This window comes from Balaenoptera physalus (assembly GCF_965194825.1).
Source record: "Balaenoptera physalus genome assembly, chromosome: 5".
NCBI classification, from domain to species: domain Eukaryota; kingdom Metazoa; phylum Chordata; class Mammalia; order Artiodactyla; family Balaenopteridae; genus Balaenoptera; species Balaenoptera physalus.
In genome coordinates this window covers 48,986,552-49,011,754 of record NC_138884.1, presented here as the reverse complement: position 1 = coordinate 49,011,754, position 25,203 = coordinate 48,986,552, and the positions used below count along the sequence as shown (strand labels likewise).

General features: G+C 35.2%; 1 protein-coding gene across 11 annotated transcripts in view; it reads left to right on the top strand.

Moving 5' to 3' along the window:
• WDFY3 (WD repeat and FYVE domain containing 3) overlaps nt 1-25,203 on the top strand; it is a 270,532-nt gene that overhangs the window by 131,858 nt on the left and 113,471 nt on the right. For 10 of the 11 annotated variants that reach the window (XR_014264054.1, XM_082463207.1, XM_082463215.1 and 7 more), the window contains 8 exons: nt 6,530-6,997; nt 7,904-8,005; nt 11,301-11,494; nt 14,947-15,404; nt 17,256-17,339; nt 21,848-22,025; nt 22,814-23,028; nt 25,083-25,195. Coding sequence is in view for 10 of the 11 variants with exons in the window: in XM_082463207.1 (XP_082319333.1) it covers nt 6,530-6,997; nt 7,904-8,005; nt 11,301-11,494; nt 14,947-15,404; nt 17,256-17,339; nt 21,848-22,025; nt 22,814-23,028; nt 25,083-25,195 (1,812 nt within the window). In the remaining variant the exon portion in view is untranslated. The remainder of the gene's footprint in view (nt 1-6,529; nt 6,998-7,903; nt 8,006-11,300; nt 11,495-14,946; nt 15,405-17,255; nt 17,340-21,847; nt 22,026-22,813; nt 23,029-25,082; nt 25,196-25,203) is intronic. The other variant, XM_082463212.1, reaches the window with a different exon arrangement.

Below are 25,203 nucleotides of genomic sequence, written 5' to 3'. Positions count from 1 at the left end.
TAGTATAATTTTGTAATTACACTACTATAATGAGAAAATTAATGCATCTAAATTAACCTTCCTCATATGTCTGCCTGATTTTGCCTCATCCATAACAGGGATGATATGTACATAACCTAGCACCTCTGGGGGTTATTTTGAGAATTCAGTGGCATGTTTATGAAAACAAGGTTAGCTAGAAAGGATGTTACCCTAAGAGTCAGAATTCAGGTAACCATGAGTGACCTAACCTTTCTAGATATCAATTTCTTCTTCAGAAACATTGATGTAATATTCTATAAAATGAATGGGTCAAGCTAGGTCATTTTGAGTTTCATTTATAACTTAAAATTATCTCTTTCCCATGACCTACTTTGTAGAGTTATTATACAGGCTAAAGTAGATAGTTCTATTCCACATAAAGGGAATATGGAATGTGTTTTATTTTTTGTCAGCAGTATTGAGGTATAATTTGTATATATTAAAATGTATCCATTTTAAGTGTTGAGTTTGCTGAGTTTAGGTAAATACATGTGGTTGTGCTCTCACCACCATAATCATGATATGGAATATTCCCATCCTTCTAAAAGTTTCCTTGTTCCTTTTTGTATTCAGTGCCCCCCTCATTATCCCCTTGCCCTGGTAACCACCGATCTGCTTTGGTTTTGCCCTTTCTAGAATTTCATAAACTAGACTCATAAATTATGTAGTTTCTTGTATCTGGCTTTGTTCATTTTCAACATTTATCCATGTTATTGCATATATCTGAAGTTCCTTTTTAATGCTGGATAGTATTTCATTGTTTAGATATCCTGCAATTTGTTTATCCATTCAACAGTTGATGGTGTTTATTTAACTGTCATGAATCAATGTACCAGAAACTTTCGTATAAAACAAGTCTTTGTGTGGACATATGTTTTCATTTCTTTGGGGTGATACCAAGCAGTGGAATTTCTGATTCATATGGTAGATGTATGTTTAACTTTATGAGAAACTGCCAAACTATTTTCTAAAGTGGCTGTCCCATTTTGCATTCACATCAGCTATGTATGAAAGTTTGCTTTACATCCTCAGAAACACTTGGTGTTATTAGTCTTAATTTTAGATATTCAAGTATGTAATAGTATCTTATTCTTTTTTATAATTTGCCTTTTCTAAAATATTTCAAGCATCTTTTTGTGTTCTTATTTGCTGTCTGTGTCTCTACTTTGGTTCAGATCTCTGTGTCTAATGTTTGATAGGATTGTTTGTTTTATTGGAATTTTAAGAGTTCTTCAGATATTCTGGATAAGTCCTTTATAAGATACATACATTTTGTAAGTATGTTCTCTTAGTCTTGATGTGCCTTTTCTTGGTAGTATCTTTGATGATCACAGGTTTTTAATTTTGATGAAGTCCAAATTTATCACTTTTAAAATATTTTGTGGGTTTTGCCTCATACTGAAGAAATCTTAACCCAAATTCACTGAGCTCTCCTGATTTCTTCTAGGAGTTTCATATTTTAACTCTTACACTAAGGTCTATGATACCTTTCAAGTTAATTTTTGTATATGGTAGGAAGTAAGGTTTGTTTGTTTGTTTTCCCGATACGGATATGCACACGTGCTAGGACTCTTTATTGAAAAAGATTATATAACGATACATCTGGAACTCTTTCTCAGTTCTGCTCCATTAATGTGTCTGTCCTTAAGCCAATACTGTATGGTCTTGATTGCTATATCTTTAAAGTCTTGAAATAGAGTCATTTAAGTTGTCCAATTTTGTTCTTCCTTTTCAAAATTATTTTGGCTATTCTAGGTCCTTTGAACTTCCATATGAATTTAATAATTTGTCAATTATTGAAAACAAAAAAAAAAGCCTGCTGAGATATTCATTGGGAGTACATTGAATCTGTAGATCAGTTTGGAGAGACTTGACAGCTTAACAGTATTGAGTCCTTCAATTCATGAGCATACAACTATCCCTTATTTGGGTCCTAGTATTTTCTCTCAGCAATGTTTTATAGTGTCCATTGTATAGAACTTCCAGTTCTTTTGTTAAATTTATTCTTAAATATTTTATTCTTTTTGATACTGTTGTGAATAAAATTGTTTTTTTTAATTTCATTTTGGATTACTTGTTGTAGTTTATAGAAGAGATAATGGACTATTGCACAGGAATGGAGATGAGGAAATCCAGCTGTGATGAGGCCATGCTTATTTAACATTGATAGAATGAGGCAATGATAGTCCTTTACAGATTTTAACTCTTTGGTCTGGACTATTTATAAGTTGGAGCTGTGTATATTCTGATATATTTGACACTATCATACTTTTTGTCAGTTATTTCTTAGGGGTACTCTGGGGAATATTTTCTTTGACTTCACTGGTTTCCCTTTCATTATCTATGAAAAGAAAATTCCTGTTACCAAGGAATTTTTACCCATTCATTGATAATTACATTTAAAAGGGAAAACATAAATATATCTGCCTTATATTGCTCTGTACATAGAAACAGTTTACCTACCTTATTTTTACTGCTGATTTTAGGTCAAGTGAAACAGTATAGAAATATAAAATTTAAAAGAAAAAGTAGACTGAGTTATTAGTGAAGCTGGTAAATGTATCTGTGTGTGTATGTTAAAGCTTGAAAATGACTCCTGTTTCTATATTATATAGCAAAAGCTTTTTATAAAACTTTGTATCCTCACCAGCAGATAGATTTTTCTAAAGAAGGAAATTAAAGAAAAATGTAGCAGTCCTTCTGTTTAATAACGACTCCATGGTGGTTTTTTACCTTAACTGTGCTAGAAACATCTTTGCAAGGTTGTACTCTGTAATTCATAGCTCTCCATAGCTTCCAAATTTGTTCCCTAAACACAGCGAGTGCTTTTAATACATATTTAATAGAGAATATATCTCTTCATAAAAAAAGACCATACCTGTCTTTTTCAGAACTCTTCTGTGGCTTCACCTTTACAAACATTGTCTTGTAACACATTAATTCTCGTAACACATTAACCAATATAAAAGGATAATGTATTTTTTCCTTTCTCGTATTTTTGTTCACGCTAGTAACCAAAGTGCCTTGCATTGTTCATCATGGGTTTACTTTTGAGAGCTTTTTATCTCTTCACTTTGTATTGGATGCGAATGTGGCCAGGGCTGATGTTCAGCTGGCTTGCGGGAGTATATATAACCCTGAGGATTGTCTATAGCCAGCTGTCATTCTGATTGGTCACTCACATGTGTAATTCATTCGTTACTTTCTGTCTTATACTTCCTAAACATTTATTAATTTCCTCCCTTCTGGTAACAGCCCTACTGCCACTACCTTAGTTGAGGCTGTGCAGATCACTCACCTGGATCACCAGAGGTGTCTTTGTAACTGTTCACCTTTCTATTCGTCTCTTCTCCTCAGAGCCATCCTCTGCAGTGTTGTATGGAATCTAACTCTGGTGACTTGGAATCTGAAAAACAATATTCAGTGTCTGTTTACTGAATGAACGCTTGCATTTCTTTATTTAGACCTTTATTCTTCATTTTACATTTTGCTCATGCTTGTGTCACGTAGGCTCTTTTTTCAAGCGTTCACTTTTACATTAGATTCTGAAAATAGGAAAGCTCTATTCTTTGTTGTATATACACTTATTCTTCTAAACCTTAGAATAATTCGTTTCTTTTGTTCCTGCTTATATAGACTTGAGAGTAATGAGATGGTGATTGTCATCTGTTAGAATGATTTCCTTACTTTACTCTTATTTTAGTTATTTGTGTGCTAAACAGATTTTAGTCAGTTAATGCAAATTTTGAAACTTATACAGGATCCATCTGTTTAGTTAAAATATTAGAGCATTTATGTGTCAATATTTAGGGGATATTCCTGTCTCATATAGAGCAATCTTTTAATTATCTTTTAGATTTAATTATGCTCCCTTCCCAATTAAATATTGTAGGAATTTAATGGCTATGACAGCCCTGAATAATTACTCCTGATACCGTCAACACTTCAAATGTGTGTGCCACTAATTTTGGAATTAGAGTTCTGACATTCCTTTAGATCGTTTTTCCTGATAGAAAGCCAAATTATTAGATTCTGTTTAGTTTCATTGTATATAAGGTGTACTAAATTTGGAAATAATATTACAAAATCTGTTTCTGGATTAGTCACAGGAATGATTGAATTTTACATGTTAGTATAAGACTGATTGGTTATTCCGTTGGTTAAAATGCTGTGCTCTTGAAGCTGGTCTTGGAGACCAGTTAGTCTTGATGTTCCGTGGTCATTTACTCTGATCAACCTACTTTAACTCCTTGCTAATGGCCCCTAGATGAATTGGATAGCAAGGGGGATTAAGGAGTAAGTAATGAATCAGGGCAGATTCATTACTGTAAGTAAAAAGAAATTACAAAGAGCCAAAATTCCTCTGACCACTGCATTTCTACTGTTATCTTTATAAGCAAGGATTACCACATTTTACATTTGACTTTTAATTGTGTGTATTTTTACACATTGTGTTCGGTTCAGCTCTTGGGGGTTGGTGGTTAATATGCCTTATCTTTTGTCAGTGACATCACTTAAAACCAGATCATGAAAATTAAACTCGGAAAAATCTAAATTTTCCCACATTACCCTAAGTTCAGCTCTTTCTAACTCCTTTCTTTATGGTGAGAATTGATATTGTCATATAGCCCAAAGATGCAAAATATTGATTAGAGTTATTCTTTAACCTTATTAGTCACACGTAGTCAGACTTGTACATTTGTATGTTCATCAGTCTATCAAAGCTTGGTTTTTGACTACCTGCAGGTAATAAAAAGTAAAGATGTACTCAAAAAGAGCAAGCATCACATTAATAAGGAACTGGAAGTAAGGATTTGACATTTGGCACACATGGAATAAGATTGTATGTTATAAACAAACAGAAAGTTAAAGTCACATATAAACTGAAGATTTTCAAAAAATCTTTGCATTATACAGATAATGTCCAAACCAGAATTTCTGAGCAGTCTTTCTAACCCATTTTATATTTTTCCTCATTCTGTGTTTATCCTCTTTCTAAAATGCAGCTGATTCTGTAAGGCTCTGTGTTAACTGTTTGGTCACTATTGCAAATGCTCTATATTCCTAATGGTTGTGAACCTGGGGACAGTTTTTACAGACAAACGCTTGTTTTCATTTGCCTCACATATTTCCTATGTTAATTTCTTTATAATGATTGTCACTAATTTTCCTCACAAGAGCTATTATATACAGATTTTTGTTTTTTCCAGTTGGTGTGTTTGAAAATCAGATATTTATAAATATAGCTAGTAGCTGGCCATAAATTGCTTTAACAAATATGTATGTAAACAAATTACACTTGAGCTTGAAAACAAAATAAATTTCCGAATTAAAATTTCATGAAAGTTCTAATGTTATCATTAAAAATGTAAAACTGGAACTTAGAGAATTATTTTCCCCTCCTGTTTTCCTGCTGCCATTTTTGCTGTTCTTATGCCTGTTATCTCTTCAGCCTGAAAGCCTTTTCACATTGAGAGGTAACTGTTCTTATAGTCAAGGTCAACCTTACAGATAATAAAAATGACACTCCTGCACATTTCCAAACTCTGAAGCCTAGACCTATATAATTTGCTTTATGTTTTCTAAAACAGTCTGATGTTTCAATATATACTATTCTGGAATCAGAATATTCATAATGCTGCATTAAAAGCTTAAGTAGTGTTATTTATTTTTAATTAAATGACTGAACCTGTTGAAGACAAAGAAGACCTTTTGTGAAAACAGGATGTATTCTTAGTAAATAGTTGATAGATGTTACAATTCATAATCTGTTTAAATAGACTTGTTTTGGGACTTCCCTGGTGGCACAGTGGTTAAGAATCTACCTGCCAGGGAGATCAGCTTGGTGCTTTGTGACCACCTAGAGCGGTGGGATAGGGAGGGTGGGAGGGAGGGAGATGCAAGAGGGAAGAGATATGGGGACATATGTATATGTATAACTGATTCACGTTGTTATAAAGCAGAGACTAACACATCATTGTAAAGCTATTATACTCCAATAAAGATGTTAAAAAATTAAATTAAATTAAAAAAAATAAAGATATTATTTTGCTTACCAAAAAAAAAAAAAGAAAAAAAAAAAAGAATCTGCCTGCCAATGCAGGGGACAGGGGTTCAAGCCCTGGTCCAGGAAGATCCCACATGCCACAGAGCAACTAAGCTCACGCGCCACAACTACTGAGCCTGCGCTCTAGAGCCCGTGAGCCACAACTGCTGAGCCCATGTGCCACAACTACTGAAGCCCACGTGCCTAGAGCCCTTGCTCCGCAACAAGAGAAGCCACCGCAGTGAGAAGCCAGCACACCGCAATGAAGAGTAGCCCCCACTTGCCACAACTAGAGAAAGCCTGCATGTAGCAACAAAGACCCAACGCAGCCAAAAATAAATAAATAAAAATAAATAAATTTATTAAATTCCATATTTTAAAAATAAATAAATAAATAGACTTGTTTGCCACGATGAAAATATCACAAAGCACTGACTTTTGTGTTCTTGTTTTCTATTTTAGGTCACAGTGTGAGAAACATCCAGGCCTTTGCAGTTCTTCAGAATGCATTTTTAAAAGCAAAAACCAACTTCCTTGCCCACATCATTCTTGATGCCATCACAAATATTTACATGGCTGACAATGCCAATTATTTCATCCTAGAGTCACAGCACACACTGTCACAGTTTGCAGAAAAGATTTCTAAACTCCCAGAAGTACAAAACAAATACTTCGAGATGCTGGAGTTCGTCGTTTTTAGCTTAAATTATATCCCTTGTAAAGAACTTATTAGTGTTAGCATCCTCTTAAAATCTAGCTCTTCTTACCACTGTAGCATTATTGCAATGAAAACACTTCTTAAGTTTACACGACACGACTACATATTTAAAGACGTGTTCAGGGAGGTGGGCCTTCTGGAGGTCATGGTAAACCTTTTGCACAAATATGCTGCCCTCTTGAAGGATCCAACTCAGGCACTAAATGAACAAGGTAAAGCACTTTCCATAATTTTATTTTTATTTGACAAAGGGGTTTGAGCAGGGTGTTTTGTTCACGTTTTGCCTGTCATTTTTTTATTGATTTGAATTACTTAGTAATGTGCATTATTATGAGATCCTTGTGAATGTTTCCCACAAGTTAACTTGTTCATTCAACCTCTATTAGGGAATTGGGGAAAGGCAGGGGGTTGGGGGGGACAGAAATATGTTGTGGTGGAAGAGAATTTAAGGTAAAAACTGAGGAAAACATTTATGATCCACGTGACCAATGTCTACTACTTTGTTTCTAAGAGGGAATAAAAAAAGCTTTTAGAAACAGTTGGGATGTTTAGGTGCCTTGAAACGTTTTTTTTAATTATAGAGAGCAAATAAATACATCTCTTTAGTGATATTATGTATACACATATGAATTATCATCATTAACCTTAAATTTGAGGTTTTTCGTCCTTTCTGATAAATCTGTTTAAAGCATAGTAGTATCTGCCACTTAGTATTAAACGTGTTGAATGAATTAATGCAAGTTGAATAGACAGCGCTATTCATAAACTTTTCATTCTCTTTGGTGCATTAAAATCTAGCATTCTTCCGTTGACCTCCTTGATTAGGAAAGCACCTGTGAGAAGGATACATTTTACTTTGATTGGCATTTTCCTTTTTAATATTTGTTAGGTAGCTCTAGCTTTCTATCCACACCAAAATGAAATCTATAAACATTGATTTTAACTTCACTTTTGGTAGCTGGTAGACATGTGTATCATTTTTAAAGGCTGTATTATGTAAGTTGTGTTGATGGTAAAAGTGATAGGAATTATTTTTTAAATTATTTAAAAAATCCTAAATCCAGAAAAAAATAAGCTTATAACTTCTGTGATTTGGACCTTTAATTCTTTTTTCCTAGGGGACTCAAGAAATAATAGTTCATTTGAAGACCAAAAACACCTGGCTTTGTTGGTCATGGAGACCTTGACAGTGCTTCTTCAAGGATCAAACACAAATGCAGGTAATTAGAAAATTTTCTAGCAAATGCTTTGGGAGGATATTACCTCTGGTTTGTCTTCTGTAATGATTCTTGCTTCTGAAATGCTCCTGTCACTTAGAGGAAAAACTATTGATTCAGTGATGGCACCATCGTATCTCTAGAAATGCAATACTTTTGACCTTCCTAAGTTTATGAATGACAAAATATATAACATTATTATTACTTCAAAATATATTCTTATATTTTATTGTATGCCTTGTGTTTGAAGTATTCTTTTTCTGTTTTTTTACTTATATAGTGCAGACTCTTCATCAAATAACTTTGCTTATTTAAATATTTTCCAAAACATGGTGATTCTCTTAATTATTTAGTAATTCAAGTCAGAGTATTATAATGTTACAACCTTAGGGAAATACTGAAAAGAATAAAACTTGCCTCTCCCAGGTAAAAATGGATTCAGAAAATCTTTTGTTTATCTTTAATCTCAACTTTTCTTCAATCTTTTTCTACCTGTCATTAATAAACGGTCCAACTGTATTTATAAAATATCACACTTGCTTTTGAAAAAGATTACTTAAAATTTTAGCCAGTGTCAAGAACCTCCCAGGCACCAATGTCAATACAACTTGAAAGGAATAAGTGATGAGGAGGTGAGTTCAGATGAGTAGGCTGAGCCCAGATCATACAGAGCTTTTTTAGGCCATGCTGAGGAACTTGAATTGTATTTTAAGTGTTATGGCAAGCTAGAAATGAATGAGTTAATGAACAAATAAATGAACTAGCAAACACACAAATGCATGCCTATTTGCCTGAATGCGGAGGAGCCCAATATGCAACATATTTAAAATATATCGTGTGTCCTAGACACCATGCTAGGTGTTCAAAATGCAGAGATAATTCTTAGACTTACCTGGTGGTACAGTGGTTAAGAATCCGCCTGCCAATGCAGGGGACACGGGTTCGATCCCTGGTCCGGGAAGATCCCATGATCCCTGGTCCGGGAAGATCCCACATGCCACGGAGCAACTAACCCCCGCGCCACAACTACTGAGTCTGTGCTCTAGAGCCTGCGCACTGCAACTACTGAGCCCACACACCACAACTACTGAAACCTGTGCGCTCTAGGGCCTGCGTTCTGCAACTACTGAGCCCACGTACTGCAACTACTGAAGCCCACGCGCCTAGAGTACATGCTCCGCAACAAGAGAAGCCACCGCAATGAGAAGCCCGCGCACCGCAACGAAGAGTAGCCCCCACTCGCCATAACTAGAGAAAGCCCGCGCGCAGCAACAAAGACCCAACGCAGCCCAAAAAAAAGGATAATTCTCGCCCCAAAGGAATTACAACCTGATGAAGAAAGATGTAAACACATAATTGTATAAGTAATTATTTAAGTACAGTTTTGGTAAATGCCAGTACAGAGTTGAATGAATTTAGGAGGTAATACAAACAATAAGTATGATAAAATTTAATGGGTATGATACTAACATTTTGTCTGTGGTATCATAATCTCCTTATTTCCACTAAGTTTAGTTAGCTGAAATAGTCAGAAATGTAATGAGGATGTACTAACAATTTATTTGGCAAATTAGCTTTTTGTGACATGATCTAGAGTTACATAGGAAGAGACTGAACAATTCCACTGAAGAGTTGACCCTATAAGACCAAATGTCACTTAATCCATCTCCCAGCGTGCCAGAAATTTTCACAAAGTTCTTTTCTTATTGACTGTCTTTTCCTTGTTAAGAAAGGTGTTATTAGCTGTGTGATCTCAAGCACTTAAAATAGTATTTCACTCATAGTAAGTATTCAAAAAATTATTAGCCATTATGATTGTCTAATGGGCACTACCTGACAACCAGGAAGTAAGTAAACCTGGCCTTCCATGTGCCAAATCTCAAGCACATGACTTACGTTCACTTCAAGGTTATAGAATTCTTATGAAGTTAGCAAATAGAAAGTCACTAAATAGAACAGTGGCCACTTCCACAAAATATGCTGACATTTATTCCTTCAGGAAACATTTTTTGAAACACAGGCCAGAAGGAAATCAAATTCTAATGGGGGACCAAATATATAAGCAAATAATACTAAGACTGTTTGATACAAACTATTACAATTGTGGCATATACAAGGTACTCTGAAAGCATAAAGGATAGAACAATTACTTTGGAGGAAATACTAATTGATGATTTAGATCACTTGGTCCATTTTTTTTTATATACTCAAAAGATGGTATTTGACATAAGAATAGTATCATTCATGGTCAAAAGCACAGGCTATAGAACGCGCCTATATAGGCATAAATCCTGCTGGCTGCTTGCTAGCTGTATGGCTGACCTTGGCCACTCAACTTCTTGAGAAGTTACTCAACTTCTGCGTGTCTCATATGTTCATCTGTGTAGTAGGGGGTGAGGATTAAATAAATCAATCTACATAAAGCCTTTGGGACAGTGCAGTGACTAATGCTTTCTGTTGTAGCGTTTGTCTTCTTTCTGTTTGTGTGCTCTACTAACTAAAAAAGTTTGGTTCCTTGTAATTTTTCTCATTGCAGAATAACTTATTCCATTGTTTTCTTGCTACTGTTTTAGAAGCCTTGTTCAGTTTAAACCTCATTTATTTGGGATATTGTTCATCTAAAAGCCTTTTACTAAACTGATTTCAAATATTGTTCAGTAAAGCCTCTACATAAAAATATTGGCCTCTTTGGTATCTACCTATGACATTTCCGAATAGTCTAGATTTGGAGAAGTTGGACATGTTGACCATACCAGGACATGCTTTTTTTCTTTTCTTTTCTTTTTTTTTTTTTTTTACAGTTGCTCCCTCTCTCTCCTTTTTTTTTTTTTTTTCCAAATTTATTTATTTTATTTTTGGCTGCGTTGGGTCTTCGTTGCTGCGCTCTGGCTTTTCTCTGGTTGCAGTGAGCAGGGGCTACTCTTCGTTGAGGTGTGTGGGCTTATCTTGTTGCAGAGCACAGGCTCTAGGCACACGGGCTTCAGTAGCTGTGGCGCGTGGGCTTAGTTGCAGATTCTTAACCACTGCACTACCAGGGAAGCCCCAGGGCATTCTTGCATAAAGGAAATCTACAGAAAATTTGTATATGCCTTTGCTGACAACCCACAGTTTTGTATTGTACTGTAATTGTAAATTTAAAAGGAGATTTTTCTATTGTAATTTAAAAAGTGAAATAGCTGGGTGGGTTTTATGTGCATTCTTTTGAGTTACTCTTTCTACAAAAAGATCAGGTTTTAATTCATTCAGCTTAGAATGTTTTAAGTTAGCCCATATTGTTCTTTTTTCTCCTTCCTCCAAGGAATTTTTCGAGAATTTGGAGGCGCAAGATGTGCGCATAATATAGTAAGGTACCCGCAATGTCGGCAGCATGCCCTGCTGATGACCCAGCAGTTGGTGCTTTCTCCAAATGGGGATGATGACATGGGCACGCTCCTGGGCTTGATGCACTCAGCCCCACCAACAGAACTGCAGCTGAAGACTGACATCCTAAGAGTAAGTTTGATAAGCGTGTTGGTATGATTTTTGCTACTACAATCCGTGGCTGTTTTTAAATGACTTAAAACTATTATGAACTATTCTTGCAATTTTTCTTCAAGTCTAAAATTATGTCAAAATAATAACTGAAGAAAGGCCAATGTCTCTAACCTGGCCTCCAAGGGCCCTGGGGACGACAGCTGTCTCTTTTCCCTCTGACTTTCTCTCCTGAGACCCTCACCCTGTTCCTGCCACAGACATGACAGGAAGTATAGCTCCCTTCTAGAATCAGGTATTTCTTTTATTAAACTTTTGCTTTATTCAGTTAATTTCTCATCAATAATGAGAAATTTGTGTGTTTTTCTTTATGCTGTTGTATGTTTCATCCTGTTTTGAGTATAATGACATTTTTTTTTTTTTTTTTGGCCTGGCTGCATGGCTTGTGGGATCTTAGTTCCCCGACCAGGGATTGAACCCAGTCCCTGGCAGTGAAAGCACGGAGTCCTAACCACTGGACCGCCAGGGAATTCCCATAATGACAATTTTGAGTGTGCATTTTAACTTAAAAGCAAGAATAATCGGACCACAATTTATCTCTTAGACAAGGAAGACATCTACATGCATATCAATATTGAGGAATATTTGTATATTTGAGGGGATTGTTGGGGTAAAAACAAGAGCTTTCAAAAGTTGTTAAGGTTGCCAACTTTTTAAACATACATTTTCCTCCTTTCTTGGTACCTTTGTAATTGGATTTGTAAAATATTGGTAGATAAAGCCAACAAGAGGAAATTAACTGACCTGTAATTTTAAAACAGTGCTGTTCTGATAAATGGTGATAACTGGCTCTGAGACAGGAGGAAGACAGGAGCGGGTCCTGATATTGCTGCATTTACTGATTTCCATGGTGTCAGTACTCCCACTGTGACCTGTTTCAGGCAACTAATGTGTTACTGAATGTGGCTTGGGAAGAGGTGTACAGTAGTACCCATTGTATAATATCTCAAGGGCACAAATAATAATAAAATATAGAAAATAACTAAGAAGTACAGAGTTTTGAGTATTTATTACTTTTGTTTTTAAAATAATTTAGTTTTAAATTTATAGAACTTAATTTTTAATTATGGTTATGTTTTTAACAACTGGTATGCAGAATTCCAAAAATAAAACTGTTGGCTCTCATGACCGGTATGAGCTGGCTCCAGCATTCCACTGCTTTGAGGGCATGAAGTAGTGTTGGAAGGCAGCGAGGAGGATTTGGGATTACAGTTTCAGTTTCCATTTTTGCTTCATTCAGAATTGCTTCTCACGGTCTCCATTCAGTTGAGACAACCACAGACCTATGTAGTTTAATTTGTAATATGTAGTATTTTATAATTCTGCCAATGTACAAATTTGAATTGTAAGCATTAGATTTATGCAAATGGAGTTAATATGTAGCTGATGATTTTGCCTAATTAACCATCTAGCATCTACATCTCCTTGTAGCTTTGGCATTTGCTGCATTATCATTAATTATTGATTTAAGCAGGATATTAAGTTATTCATGGTATTTGAAATTTTCAGATACTGAGATTGTGCTGTGATAATGTCACAGTGCCAACAGAGTAACCAGTTTTGAGGCAGTAGAAGGTGAACTTATCCAGAAGCACACAACATAGAGTACTGTTGGACTAAGGATTAATAAGTACTGTTTTTCTGACCCCTATCATAATTCTGACCAGCGATACGATTTTGTACATATTACTTTGACTCTTAACTCGTGCTTCCTCATATATAAAATAATACATGTCCAGTTTTTCCCCAGTGTGTTTTTGAAGATGATGATGGTTATGGGTTTTTATGCCAGGCACTTTGCTAAGGGTTTTACATGTATTTCCTGTAAAGTAAATTCTTATTATTGTCTAGATTTTACATAAGAGGAAACTCTGGCACAGAAAGGTTAAGTAACTGACCATAGTGAAATGCTTTTTAATGTTGGGGTCAAAATTTCCACCCAAGCGTTCTAACTCTAGCCCTTGCATTTAACCTTCAGGCTAAGTTATAAGATGCTTAAAAATAACAAAAAGTTATGAAGTCATGTTGTAAATAGGAGTTGACATTACAAGTACAGTTTATTAAATTTGAGAAGATACGGAAACAAAATGGAAACTTACTGCTTGCAGAATAATGGAAGGAATACACTTTATTTCTAAATTTTATTTACATACACAGATTGTACATTTTCTGTCTTTTAAAATAATAAGGTATAGGTATGTACAGTGGAATCTCATAATTTCTAAAGTATCAATAGTATATTTGAAAAAGGTAATTATATATATTAATATTTAGCTTTTCCCTTTTGCAAATACTATTAGAAATGTATGAGATATTTTAATAAAATGGCCTTTTCAAATGTAATGACTGGGAAGATTGTAAATTGTGTCTTAAGCAAAATTAGGTTCTCATGGTGTTTCAGTTGCTGAAACAGGGAAAAAGAGCCTGTGTATCTGCAAACAGATTTCGAATTGTTCTTTGGGGCAGTATAGCTTCATGGTTAAGTGCATGAATAGGGGAATCAGACTGCCTGGGTTTAAATCCTATCTTTGCCATTGTATAAGCCTTTGGCAAATTATTTAACCACGTGGGGCCTCAACTTTTCATCTCTAAAGTGCGGATAATAATAGTGTCCAATGCATAGGATTATTGAGAGAATTAAATAAGCTAATGTATTAAAGCACTTAAAGAAGTACCTAATACATAGTAAGTGCCCCATAAAATGTTAAGTAATTTTATAATGTGTTATTTTTAATAATAAACTATGTTAAAAGTATGACAGTTCAGAAGATAACTGATAGTTATAAAAGATTGTTTTACCTGTTTGGCCTTAAGAGCTATTCTGGGAAAGAGCATGCTTTCAGCCCTCAAGCCACAGTTCACTTTGCAAGAGAGAATGTCTAATAACTCCTCTGAAGTTACTGCTCTTTCCAAAGCATCGGGATATGGTCATTTTACATGAATCGGAATACTTCAGCCCTTGGCTTCCCTGATCATCTCTCTAATCCTTTCTAGAATAAATCATTTTGTATACACACAGTCGTAAGTTTTCATGATTGTGTAAAATTATACTCGAATATGTATTTTACTTATTTAATAAAATTACTTTGTAAAAATCACTGAATTCATTGATGTCATTATTCATCAAATATATAGGGAAAGCTTTTCAGCCAGGATTTGGATATATCCATTATTCTGTCAAAAGCAATATGCGATAGTGTTTTCTAAAATGATCTTCTGCTTTTAATATGGCACTTTTTAATTAGCAAAATATTTGGCATGCTTCATAAGACTGCTTGTTCGGTAAATGACAAAAGTACTCATATCAGATGTTCACAGAATGGCATTCCCCTTTGACATTCATGTACGGTTATTTTTCTTTAATTTGAATTATAAGTTTGTTTTTGTTTGTGTTGTTTCTTTGTCCCCTGTAGGCCCTCCTGTCAGTCCTTCGAGAAAGCCATCGTTCAAGAACAGTTTTTAGGAAAGTTGGAGGATTTGTGTACATTACGTCCTTGCTTGTTGCTATGGAAAGATCTTTGAGCTCACCACCCAAGAATGGCTGGGAGAAAGTGAACCAGAATCAAGTGTTTGAACTTCTCCACACTGTGTTCTGCACATTGACTGCAGCAATGCGCTATGAGCCGGCCAACTCTCATTTCTTCAAAACAGAGATTCAGTATGAGAAGTTGGCAGATGCCGTTCGATTTCTTGGCTGTTTCTCAGACCTAAGAAAAATAAGCCCCATGAATGTCTTCCCCTCAAATACACAGCCATTTCAAAGACTTTTAGAGGAAGACGTAATCTTGATGGATTCAGTGTCACCCACTCTACGGCACTGCAGTAAACTCTTTATTTATCTCTACAAAGTAGCCACAGATTCTTTTGACAGGTATGGCTCTGCTCTGTGCTCTGAATTAAAGGGTATACTATGTATGACTTCAACATTAAGGCTTAAATTATAATTTAACCTGAAAGAAAATGAAAACAAATGAATCTTCTCTCTCATTTACTTACCACTTTATTTGTGAATATTACTATTGCTCTGATGTTAAGCTTTTCAGCATGGACATCTGTGTGTTATTTGTAAAACCAGGTTAGAGTTAAGCTCTCAATGCACTTAGAACAGTTTCAATGAAGTTTACTTTTCTTTTTTTTTCCCCCATGTTGGGTCACAGTTGCTACGCGTGGACTTTCTCTAGTTGCGGCGAGCGGGGGCTACTCTTCGTTGCGGTGCGTGGGCTTCTCATTGTGGTGGCTTCTCATCTTGTGAAGCACCGGCCCTAGGCACACGGGCTTCAGTAGTTGCAGCACGCAGGCTCAGTAGTTGCGGCGCGCAGACTCTAGGGTGCGCGGGCTTCGTAGTTGTGGCGCGTGGGCTCTAGAGCACAGGCTCACTAGTTGTGGCGCATGGGCTTAGTTGTTCCACAGCATATGGGATCTTCCCAGACCAGGGATCAAACCCATGTCCCCTGCATTGGCAGGCAGATTCTTGACCACTGCGCCACCAGGGAAGTCCCTGAAGTTTACTTTTCATGGGGGTGTTTCCTATGTTTTCTCTTTCCTCTTTATTCTCAAGAACATTAGGTACATCCAGACTTATTGATATTAGTTATCAATAGAACATAGTTATGATTACATGTATTTTCAGACAGATGATATAGTCTCAACATTCATAATCATTCCTAACATTTTATAATCCTCAAAAAATGATTTATCTCCCTGGGAGACATTGACAGTTCAAGAGTCCATCAGATTAATTTACTCATTCCTTCATTAAACAAGTACTTAACAAACACCTATCGCATGCCAAGTCATCGTGCTAGGCGTTGAGGGTGCAACTCAGCACAAGGCTACTTTGGTTATATCCATCCTTTACCTTAAATACAAACACATAAATAAACGATAACATATCGTGATAAAATCTATGATGTGGAAAATGCAGGGTTCTGAGATCGTAAGTCTGCTTTACCTAAATCACTTATTTTCAGTTCTTAAAGTGTGTTTTCAATTAAGCTCTCACTTTGAAAATAATGTGAGAGTGATCATGCTGATCGTGCTGCTGATTTGCCCCAAGCATTATCACTTTTAGCCATTACCATAGTTTTACTTCATAAAACAAGTGAATTGTTTCTATACTAGCCCCATAAATAAAGCAAGTAACTCTATTGGGTAGAGCTAAAAGCTTTTATATCCTTAACTGTAAAATTATCTACTTTGAAATGCCTACTGAGATGTTTTTTGTTTCTTAATATTTCTTTGGCCTTAGTATTTAGATAGAAAACACAGGTAATGTAAAAAAGGTTTTCAAATTTTCCCTGCCTTGAAAATAAAAATGCATATATATCGTTAACTTATAGAAACCATGGGAGAGTGTAGTGTTGAGGGAATAAGATGTTTTTTAACATTAAAATTTGTGTATTTAGATTCAACCTCTTTTCCCTTGTTTTCTAACTTATCCTGGTTAGTGTACCTTATTTTTAGTTTGCTTCCTTAAAAAACAAGGCCTATAGCACTCTGTTTAACAAATATGTTACGTGTTAACATGAATGAATAAGCATCTGCCCTAAGCATGCTTTTCTGTTTCCCTCAGTGCATGTGTTGTAGTCTTGTTCCTTGTTCCCGCTGAGTAGGGAGGATGTTCCCTATTAAACTTTTACTGGTATTTCTTGTGAAACTAACCAACTGCCAACCCGGTGTCCTGTTCTGACCTTTCTAAACCGCCCTGTTTTGTCGTCTGTAGTCGTGCAGAGCAGATCCCTCCTTGCCTGACAAGTGAGTCTTCTCTCCCCTCTCCTTGGGGTACACCAGCTTTGTCCAGGAAAAGGTACTGATCTAATAACCGAAGTCAGTCTTTACTTGTATGGGTTTTTTTCTTCTGTGCTCAATTATATGTTAATGTGGATTTTGTGCTTTGTAACTTTAATTATTTTCTTTCTATTTGATATCTTTGTTTTTGCTTTCAAAACTGTCAGCTTCTGCTGAGTATATTTATGAGAGTAAAATGTGTTGATGCTATGAAGATATGAAGGACATGTAGACTTTTGTCATCCAACCCTATTATTTGGACTAAAATATGCATTTTAGAGCCAGCATGTATTTTATTAAAATTGATTTAGAAATGAGGATGTAATGCCTCTCTACTCTTTAACTAGAATACTTTTCTCCTTTTTCTTTTCACTTTAAATGTGCTTGGGATCATTCTTTGGTTTTTAGTATTACTTCAAAATGAACATCCCAGCACTGGCTGAGGAAATGTGTATTTTCTCAATCGGGTTCAACCAGTTGAAATATGATGCTGTTATGAAGACTCAGCAGGCTAACCTTTGAAAAAGCGAATAAAAAAAATCTCCCCTAGCTCCTGTTTTCATCAGTTGTGTGTAAATCTCTTTCTAAACTGATGTAGTCTACCTCATATATAAAGCTTATGACTATAAAGAACCAGCAGTTGATTGACAAGAGTACAATTAAGATCCATTTGAGATTCCATTTGCGACCTGTACTTAAAAGGATCATAGTCTGTGCACTTGGCACCAAATACTCTTCCTGCCCCTGTTTTCCTCATAAGCAAGTGCAAGTCCTTAAGTCTTGTATTAATTCTCTTCCGCTGTGGCTTTTTAAAAATGAACCCTGAGGTTCTGCTATGTTGTTGTTTAATTTTATTTCTGTTGTTCAGATTTTGAAACTTGAACACAGTTGTGGTTAATTTAGTACTAAATTTGAAGTATTTGTTATAAATTTGGTATTTCAATATATTTTAAGAGTAATATTCATTAGGTATATAGGCTTATATTTTCCTTTTTCTTTTAAATTTACACTGGGGCTTACAGCTCATTTTCTTCTAGTAAATCATGGCATAGTTAAATGAATTTAGTATTGTTCAATGTATTTGTATTTAAAAACTACTATTTTTTGTTTTTGTAAGAGCAGTTCTTGATTCAAGATATTATGAAATCAATTTGAGTTGACCTAGTGTATTTTTCTGTTGCTAAAATGAATAAGGTAAAAGGTATACTTTGTGTTGGAAGATTCATGTGTGCTTACTATCCCAGAGAACTACTGGATGTTAGAAAAATAGTTTCAATTACTAAATAATTTTAATCATTAAAAAAATCATATTTATGATTCTATCATACATGGTAAAGGCTCAAAAATTGCTGTGTTTAAATTCATTAAGTATTAACCAAAAATTACAGAACACTTTCAATAGGGATCTACAGATTAAGGGGACAAATATTTAAAAATCTATCAGAACCTACTATTTATTTAAATAGTAGTTTGACAGAGGGAAAACAGCATTTTATTCCATATCATAGTTATTTAAGGCCTTCGATCAAAAACATTTTTTCATCTTTTGCAACACAGCTACATGTAAGGATGTCCTGTCTTTGACCTAAGGGGAAACTGTCACTGAATCAGCAGTTGTAGTTGAGTGTATCTTATCCATGGGAATTCTAATGAGGCTTACAAGTTGATGTTACCCCAAGGAAGCTCCCAGTGCTGTTCCTGCTAATAATAAGATCAGTGTTGACATTTTCAGCTTGCCATTCTGGTCAGGTTACATACATTTTGCTCAGTGATAAGAATCATAAGCTAATAAAGAAAACTTTTTTTACTTCACAGTATAGTAATTTTTGAAGTTAGAATATCTCAAGAACATCTCAAATTACATCAGCTTATGGGCATCTTTTTTCTTGTGGCAAAACATGTTTTGTTTTGTTTTGTTTGCAAAAGGAAAAACCCAACATTGTGTTAGTTTTATGGCTTGTGGAGATTAAGGTACTAAGGAAATTTCAACTTGTGATACTTGTCTGGCAAGTAAAATCTTGGAGAGTCTTCTCTATTAGAAGAATTGGAGGAAAAAGAACTAGGAAACCTTATTTTGGGAAACTAAAACTCGTAATTTTTTTTCATTATTCAGAAGGAATAATGGAACAGAATTATGCTGAACAATATTCAGTCACAGTTAGAGGAGGTGAAAACAAAATACAAAATAGTAACCAAGACTCTCAGAATATATCTGCAATAGCAAAAAAGGTGGCGAGTACTAGTTATCGTTCGAACATGGGGTCCATTACTTAGTGCCTATACACACTTGATAATTAAGGCAAAGCAAATTCAGAATTTAAATATTTAAGTATATATTCCCAAAAGAGGTAGATAAGTATATATAAGAATTTAGATTGAAATATTAAGTAGCAATTTCTTTAAGCTTTAAAAGTAACTGCAACATAAAAATTAACTAAATTTTGCAATGTCATTTTATCCTATCTTTACAAATGGTTAGGTCTTGGTTGGTAGCTACCAATTTAATAAGCTTACCACAGTCTCTAAATGTAAAAAGTGGTAATACCTGTGGTAATACCTAAGTGACTTAGTAAGAGTTAATGTTATATAATGGCTGTTAAAATCAACCTAATTTTACTTAATAAATACCATGTTTTAGATTTCTACGATGTTTGCAGTATTTTTCTAGTTTGAGAAGAATAATGTAATTCCTACATTAGAATATTTTTCTATATAAGATTTAAAAGTTTACTACTATAATAGTTACATATTAGTAGAGTTCAGTTTCCAAAGACATAAAGGACTTCTTCCTAGCTATACATATCAATAATTTAAGTTCAAATTTATATTACATCAGGCACCTAAGAAATAATTTCAGAAGGCCTGTAACTAGAATATACAATTAGAATTGATGTTTTTTCTCAAAATTGCGTTAGTTTTTATGTGTAATGAAAACAATTTTTATGAAATTTCTTAATGGTTTGGAGTTCCTATTACACAATAGAGGAATTAGGAATCTTTTTGTTTTTCTAGTTAGGTCAAAATATTTTAAAGAATAAAGGGAGAAACATGGGAGGAGGATACCTGTTGTTAATAAACAGTTAGAAAACTATTCTAGTAAGTTTAGAAATTAAATCTTTCTGAACAAAAACAGAAAAAAAAAAACCAGGGAGTGAAAAAAATGAGTAGGTGGAGGATATGCTGACTTTAAACAGTAGAGCACATGTGTTTTTTTTCTTTTTTTTAAGTGAAGCTGAGTACTTTCCTAGAATCTCTGTTAAAAAGAGAATGGTACTTAAAAAAAAAAAAAAAAAAAAAGGCAGTGCCAATTCTTTGCTACTAAATCAGTGACTTAAAGCATCTGTTTCCCAAGCTGCTCTTGTGCCAGAGAGCTGAAACTGTGCTGCTCTCAGTGACAGAGCTCAGCATTAGACAAATTATGCTGAAACCAATTCATTGGAACAAAGAGCTCCCATAGGCTGAAGCCACAAGCATCTGTTTCCTTGTGCCAAGATACAAAATGTGCAAAACTCATGAATTGCAGAAGAAGAGTATGCAATAGATGGTGGAGATCATTGACGAGAAGAAATGTTGTGCATTCAGGGCATGGCTAGGCTTTCTAACTCATGGAAGCTTGTTACGTAAAATATCCCAAGTTTTTAAAAATTGTGAATATTCTCAGTGGTAGGGAGGATAATGCAAAAGAGCGTGAATGTTGTTCCAGATAAGCTAAAGGAGAACTCCTTGATTCTTAATACATTTATTGACACGTGGCCAGGATTCTGAGCCAACTCTGACTCAGTTGAACCAGTTATAGCGTAGGCCGCTTTGATCTTGTTTGTTCTTGATTATATTACCCATGGTTTAAGGAAAGGTTAAAAACACATAGGAAATTTCAAAGAAAACACTCTCACTGAGGCACTTAATATAACTTGTACGCTCATCACAAATTATCAGAGCTATCATCTTTCTTAGAGCTTTGACTCACTGTAATTTCACCTATTCTTTATATCTTCTGTCATGTATGTTATTCTTTTTGTTTTTCTTTTTTTCGGTTTTACTGAGATATAATTGATATACTGCGCTGTATGACGTTTAAGGTGTACATCATAATGACTTGGCTTACATGTGTTGCAAAATGATTACCACAGTAGGTTTACTTAACATCTATCATCTTACATAGATTCAAGGAAGAAATGGTTTTTTTCCTTGTCATGAGAACTTTTAGGATCTACTCTTTTAGCAACTTTCAAATACACCATAGAATAATGTTAACTAGTTATCATGTGCCATTCTTTAATGAAACAATCCAAATAGTAAGTGGTAAAAACATATAAGAGCCTAAAAGACTTGATAAGTTGTCTGTATGTGACTCAAGAATTGATAATACATTGTTTTTTAATTTCCGAACGTTAAGGTGTTTTGTAACCCAACCCTTAATTATAAGGCTTTTTTTTACTCAGTGGAGAAAGGTAGTAGAAGATGAAGAAAATGAACAGAGAATGTGATTGAAATTAAATACCCAATTACCCTTCTTTCTTTTCATAGGCATGCATATCATTCTGTTTCAACTCCCCCCGTCTACCCTCCTAAAAATGTTGCTGACCTGAAACTACATGTGGCAACTTCATCTCTCCAGAGTTCTGATGCTGTCATCATCCATCCTGGAGCCATGCTTTCTATGCTGGACCTCCTGGCCTCTGTTGGGTCAGTGACACAGCCAGAAGTAAGCTTGGATAGATTGGTTCCTTCCCGTCTTTAATGAGTGGAAGGTGTGACTGCATGAGCAAGGGAGTGGGACCAAGAAGGTGACATGGAACCTTTCTGTGTCACATACTGAAGTAGGTAAAGGAAAAAAACAGGATTTTCGTGTTTGAGTCTTAACTTTCCTAATGAGTAGTAGATAACGTATGTTTTAGAATACAACTCATTTGTTAAAATGCAGTTACTGCTGGTACTAAAATAATTCTCTTTCTCCCTGTAAATCCTGCTCAGCAGTGGAAATTGTTAATAAATAATACAGGAAGAAAAATGACTGAAGGTACCATTTTGAGGCTATTTATGTATTTTCATTTGTAACACTCAGGAGTTTGGGTGACTAGTTTTGTTTAAAATGTTGTATGGTTTCGAAGGCCTAAAGTGTCACAAATGTTAACAATAGGTCATTCTTTAAACTGGTTATTTACTTACCGTGAAAAATATTTACTTTATACCCACTATTTCTATAAGAATAAAAATATTATTAGTTACATATAGTCATGTAATACGAAAGACTTGAAAGAAAATGGAGTCGAGCTAGGTATGCTTCTAGCAGAATGAAGACCAGAAATATTTCCCTAGCCCTGTTCTGGAGTTGCTGTGTCCCTCTAAGTCAGCCACTTAATTCATCTGAATGTAATTTGAAGCATGTAGGGACCTCATATTAAAAGGTGTGCTTCAACTCTTAAAAGGAGAGAACTATCACCTGTCTTATTAAGAATGCCCCGGTGGCATGAATTTCTTTGTTAACTCCAGCATGCTTTGGACCTTCAACTGGCCGTGGCAAATATTTTACAATCACTGGTGCACACAGAAAGAAACCAGCAAGTCATGTGTGAAGCTGGTCTCCATGCGCGACTGCTGCAGCGGTGCAGTGCTGCACTGGCTGATGAGGACCACTCGCTGCACCCGCCCCTCCAGCGGATGTTTGAACGATTAGCCTCTCAGGCTCTGGAGCCCATGGTGCTGAGGTCAGTGTGTTCTCTTCTTCACATTCAAATAAGCCACCATTAGTAATGGCCGTTTCTAGAGTCTTGATAGTCAAAGAGTTCTTGCTTTAATAAACATATATTCAGTTATCTGTGGGCAAAACCAAAACACCACAAAAATGGGCAAAATGCCCAAAATATCGCACTTAGAAACAGATAAATCTAGTTATTAGTAAACAGGATGTTTTTGTCCGTTGGTCATTTCTTCTGCTTGAATCCAGCAAACTCTCACTTCCCTTTAAAAATGAAGTCATGTTATATTTGTATGACTTGCATCTACTTTATAGATAAGAACATTTTATGTGTACGAACTCTTTTAAGAAACACTTTTTAAATTTTAAAATAATTAGAGATTCAGAGGAAGTTGTAAAGGTAGATCAGAGAGATTCTGTGTCCCCATCATCCAGTCTCCCCCAGTGGTTACATCTTATGTAACTACAGTACAGTATCAAAACCAAGAAACGGACATTGGTACGATGTATCCATGTATGCTACAGTTCCCCCATTATTAATCACTTGTGTCAGATTGATGTAACCATCACACAATTAAGATGTCACAAAGATCTCCCCAGTGCTCCCTCTTTATTGTCATATCCGCTTCCCTAACCCCCACCATCTCTAACCCCTAGAAACCACTCTGTTCTCCATCTCCATAATTTTGTCACTTTGCAAATGTTATGTAAATTGAATCATACAGTATATGACCTTTTGTGATTAGCTTTTTTCACTTGTTGTAGTGCCTTTGAGATGCATCTAGATTGTTATGTATCAAGAGTTTGTTTCTTTCTATTGCTGAGTTGTATTCCGTGGTGTGGATATACCTTGCACAGTTTAGCCATTCGAGAAATAGGTATATTTGAATAACCTTTTTTAATATAAGAGAAACAGTGCTCTGTGTTTTAGGGATAAAACAACATTAAAAAAAAATACTTTCCTTGAAATTACCTAGCCAAACAGATTTAATGTTTAAATCATCTTGTCTCTCCTTAAAAAAATACTGTCATGTATCTTGTCACTTTCAGCCGCAACTAAGGCCCAGTGTAAATAAATAAATATATATATATTTTTTTAATAAATAAAATAATTCTTTTCTGCTGTTAAAGTACTCCTTTTTCATAAAATTTTTGGAACTTTCTTAAAAATGGTTGGACTCTATTTGTAATTTATATTTTTTAACTGACCCCAAGCTAAGAAAAACCTCTGTGGTTAACATTTGTTAAACAGTATCGTACAGGGCAGTGTGCCAGGCCTTAGTAATACCAAGGTGAATGAGACAGTCTCTACTCACTTTGTCACATTATGAATATATTCAGAGACCTAAAGTTTTGAAAACAGCATGGAGATTTTCCCATGATCCTTTTTGATGATCTGCTACTTTAAAAGTAGAGAGACTGAATGAGAAAAAGAGACTATCTCATACCTAATACTTGTGTTTTACTAAATAACTTGTACCGCCTACTTAGATAAACAGAGGAAGCAGTGGAAACCAACCATTGGGACATGCTTAGTTTTCACAGTGCATGAATTAGGTAAATGCAAAGGTCACCTGATGGTACAGGCATCTAGCTGCTGACAAGCCATAGATTATGAGCTAATTGTGTATCACACTCTATGTGAAAAACTGGCAAAGGGTACCTGACCTTTAAATATTTGTTTCTTCTGCTGTAGGGAATTGAAACTTCAGAGAAGTATTCTTTTTTTAATGTTTTCCCTTTACGTGATGCTGTAAATGACTGCATATAAAGGGTTTCTGTCTTTGTCACCCCTGACAGTTCGCTGTATTTCTGCCCGTCACATTCCAGGAGAGCGTGCTCCTCAGGTTTCCTTTGTAACTTTTCACAATACTTGGTGCTCTTTTCACTGCTTGGTGAATTGAAACATAAAATTAGCATTGTATATTATAATAACTGTTCAGATTGCTTTAGTATTTTTAATTAGTCTGTGATAATTCATTAAGTCACATTTTTTGTGTGTTTAGTTTATGAATTACGCGATGTTCCCAATCAAGGAATAACTTTGCTTTGTCTCTTCTTTAGGGAGTTTTTACGTTTGGCAAGTCCATTAAATTGTGGTGCCTGGGACAAAAAACTGCTAAAACAATATAGGGTCCACAAACCAAGTTCACTGAGTTATGAGCCAGAGATGAGAAGTAAGTTG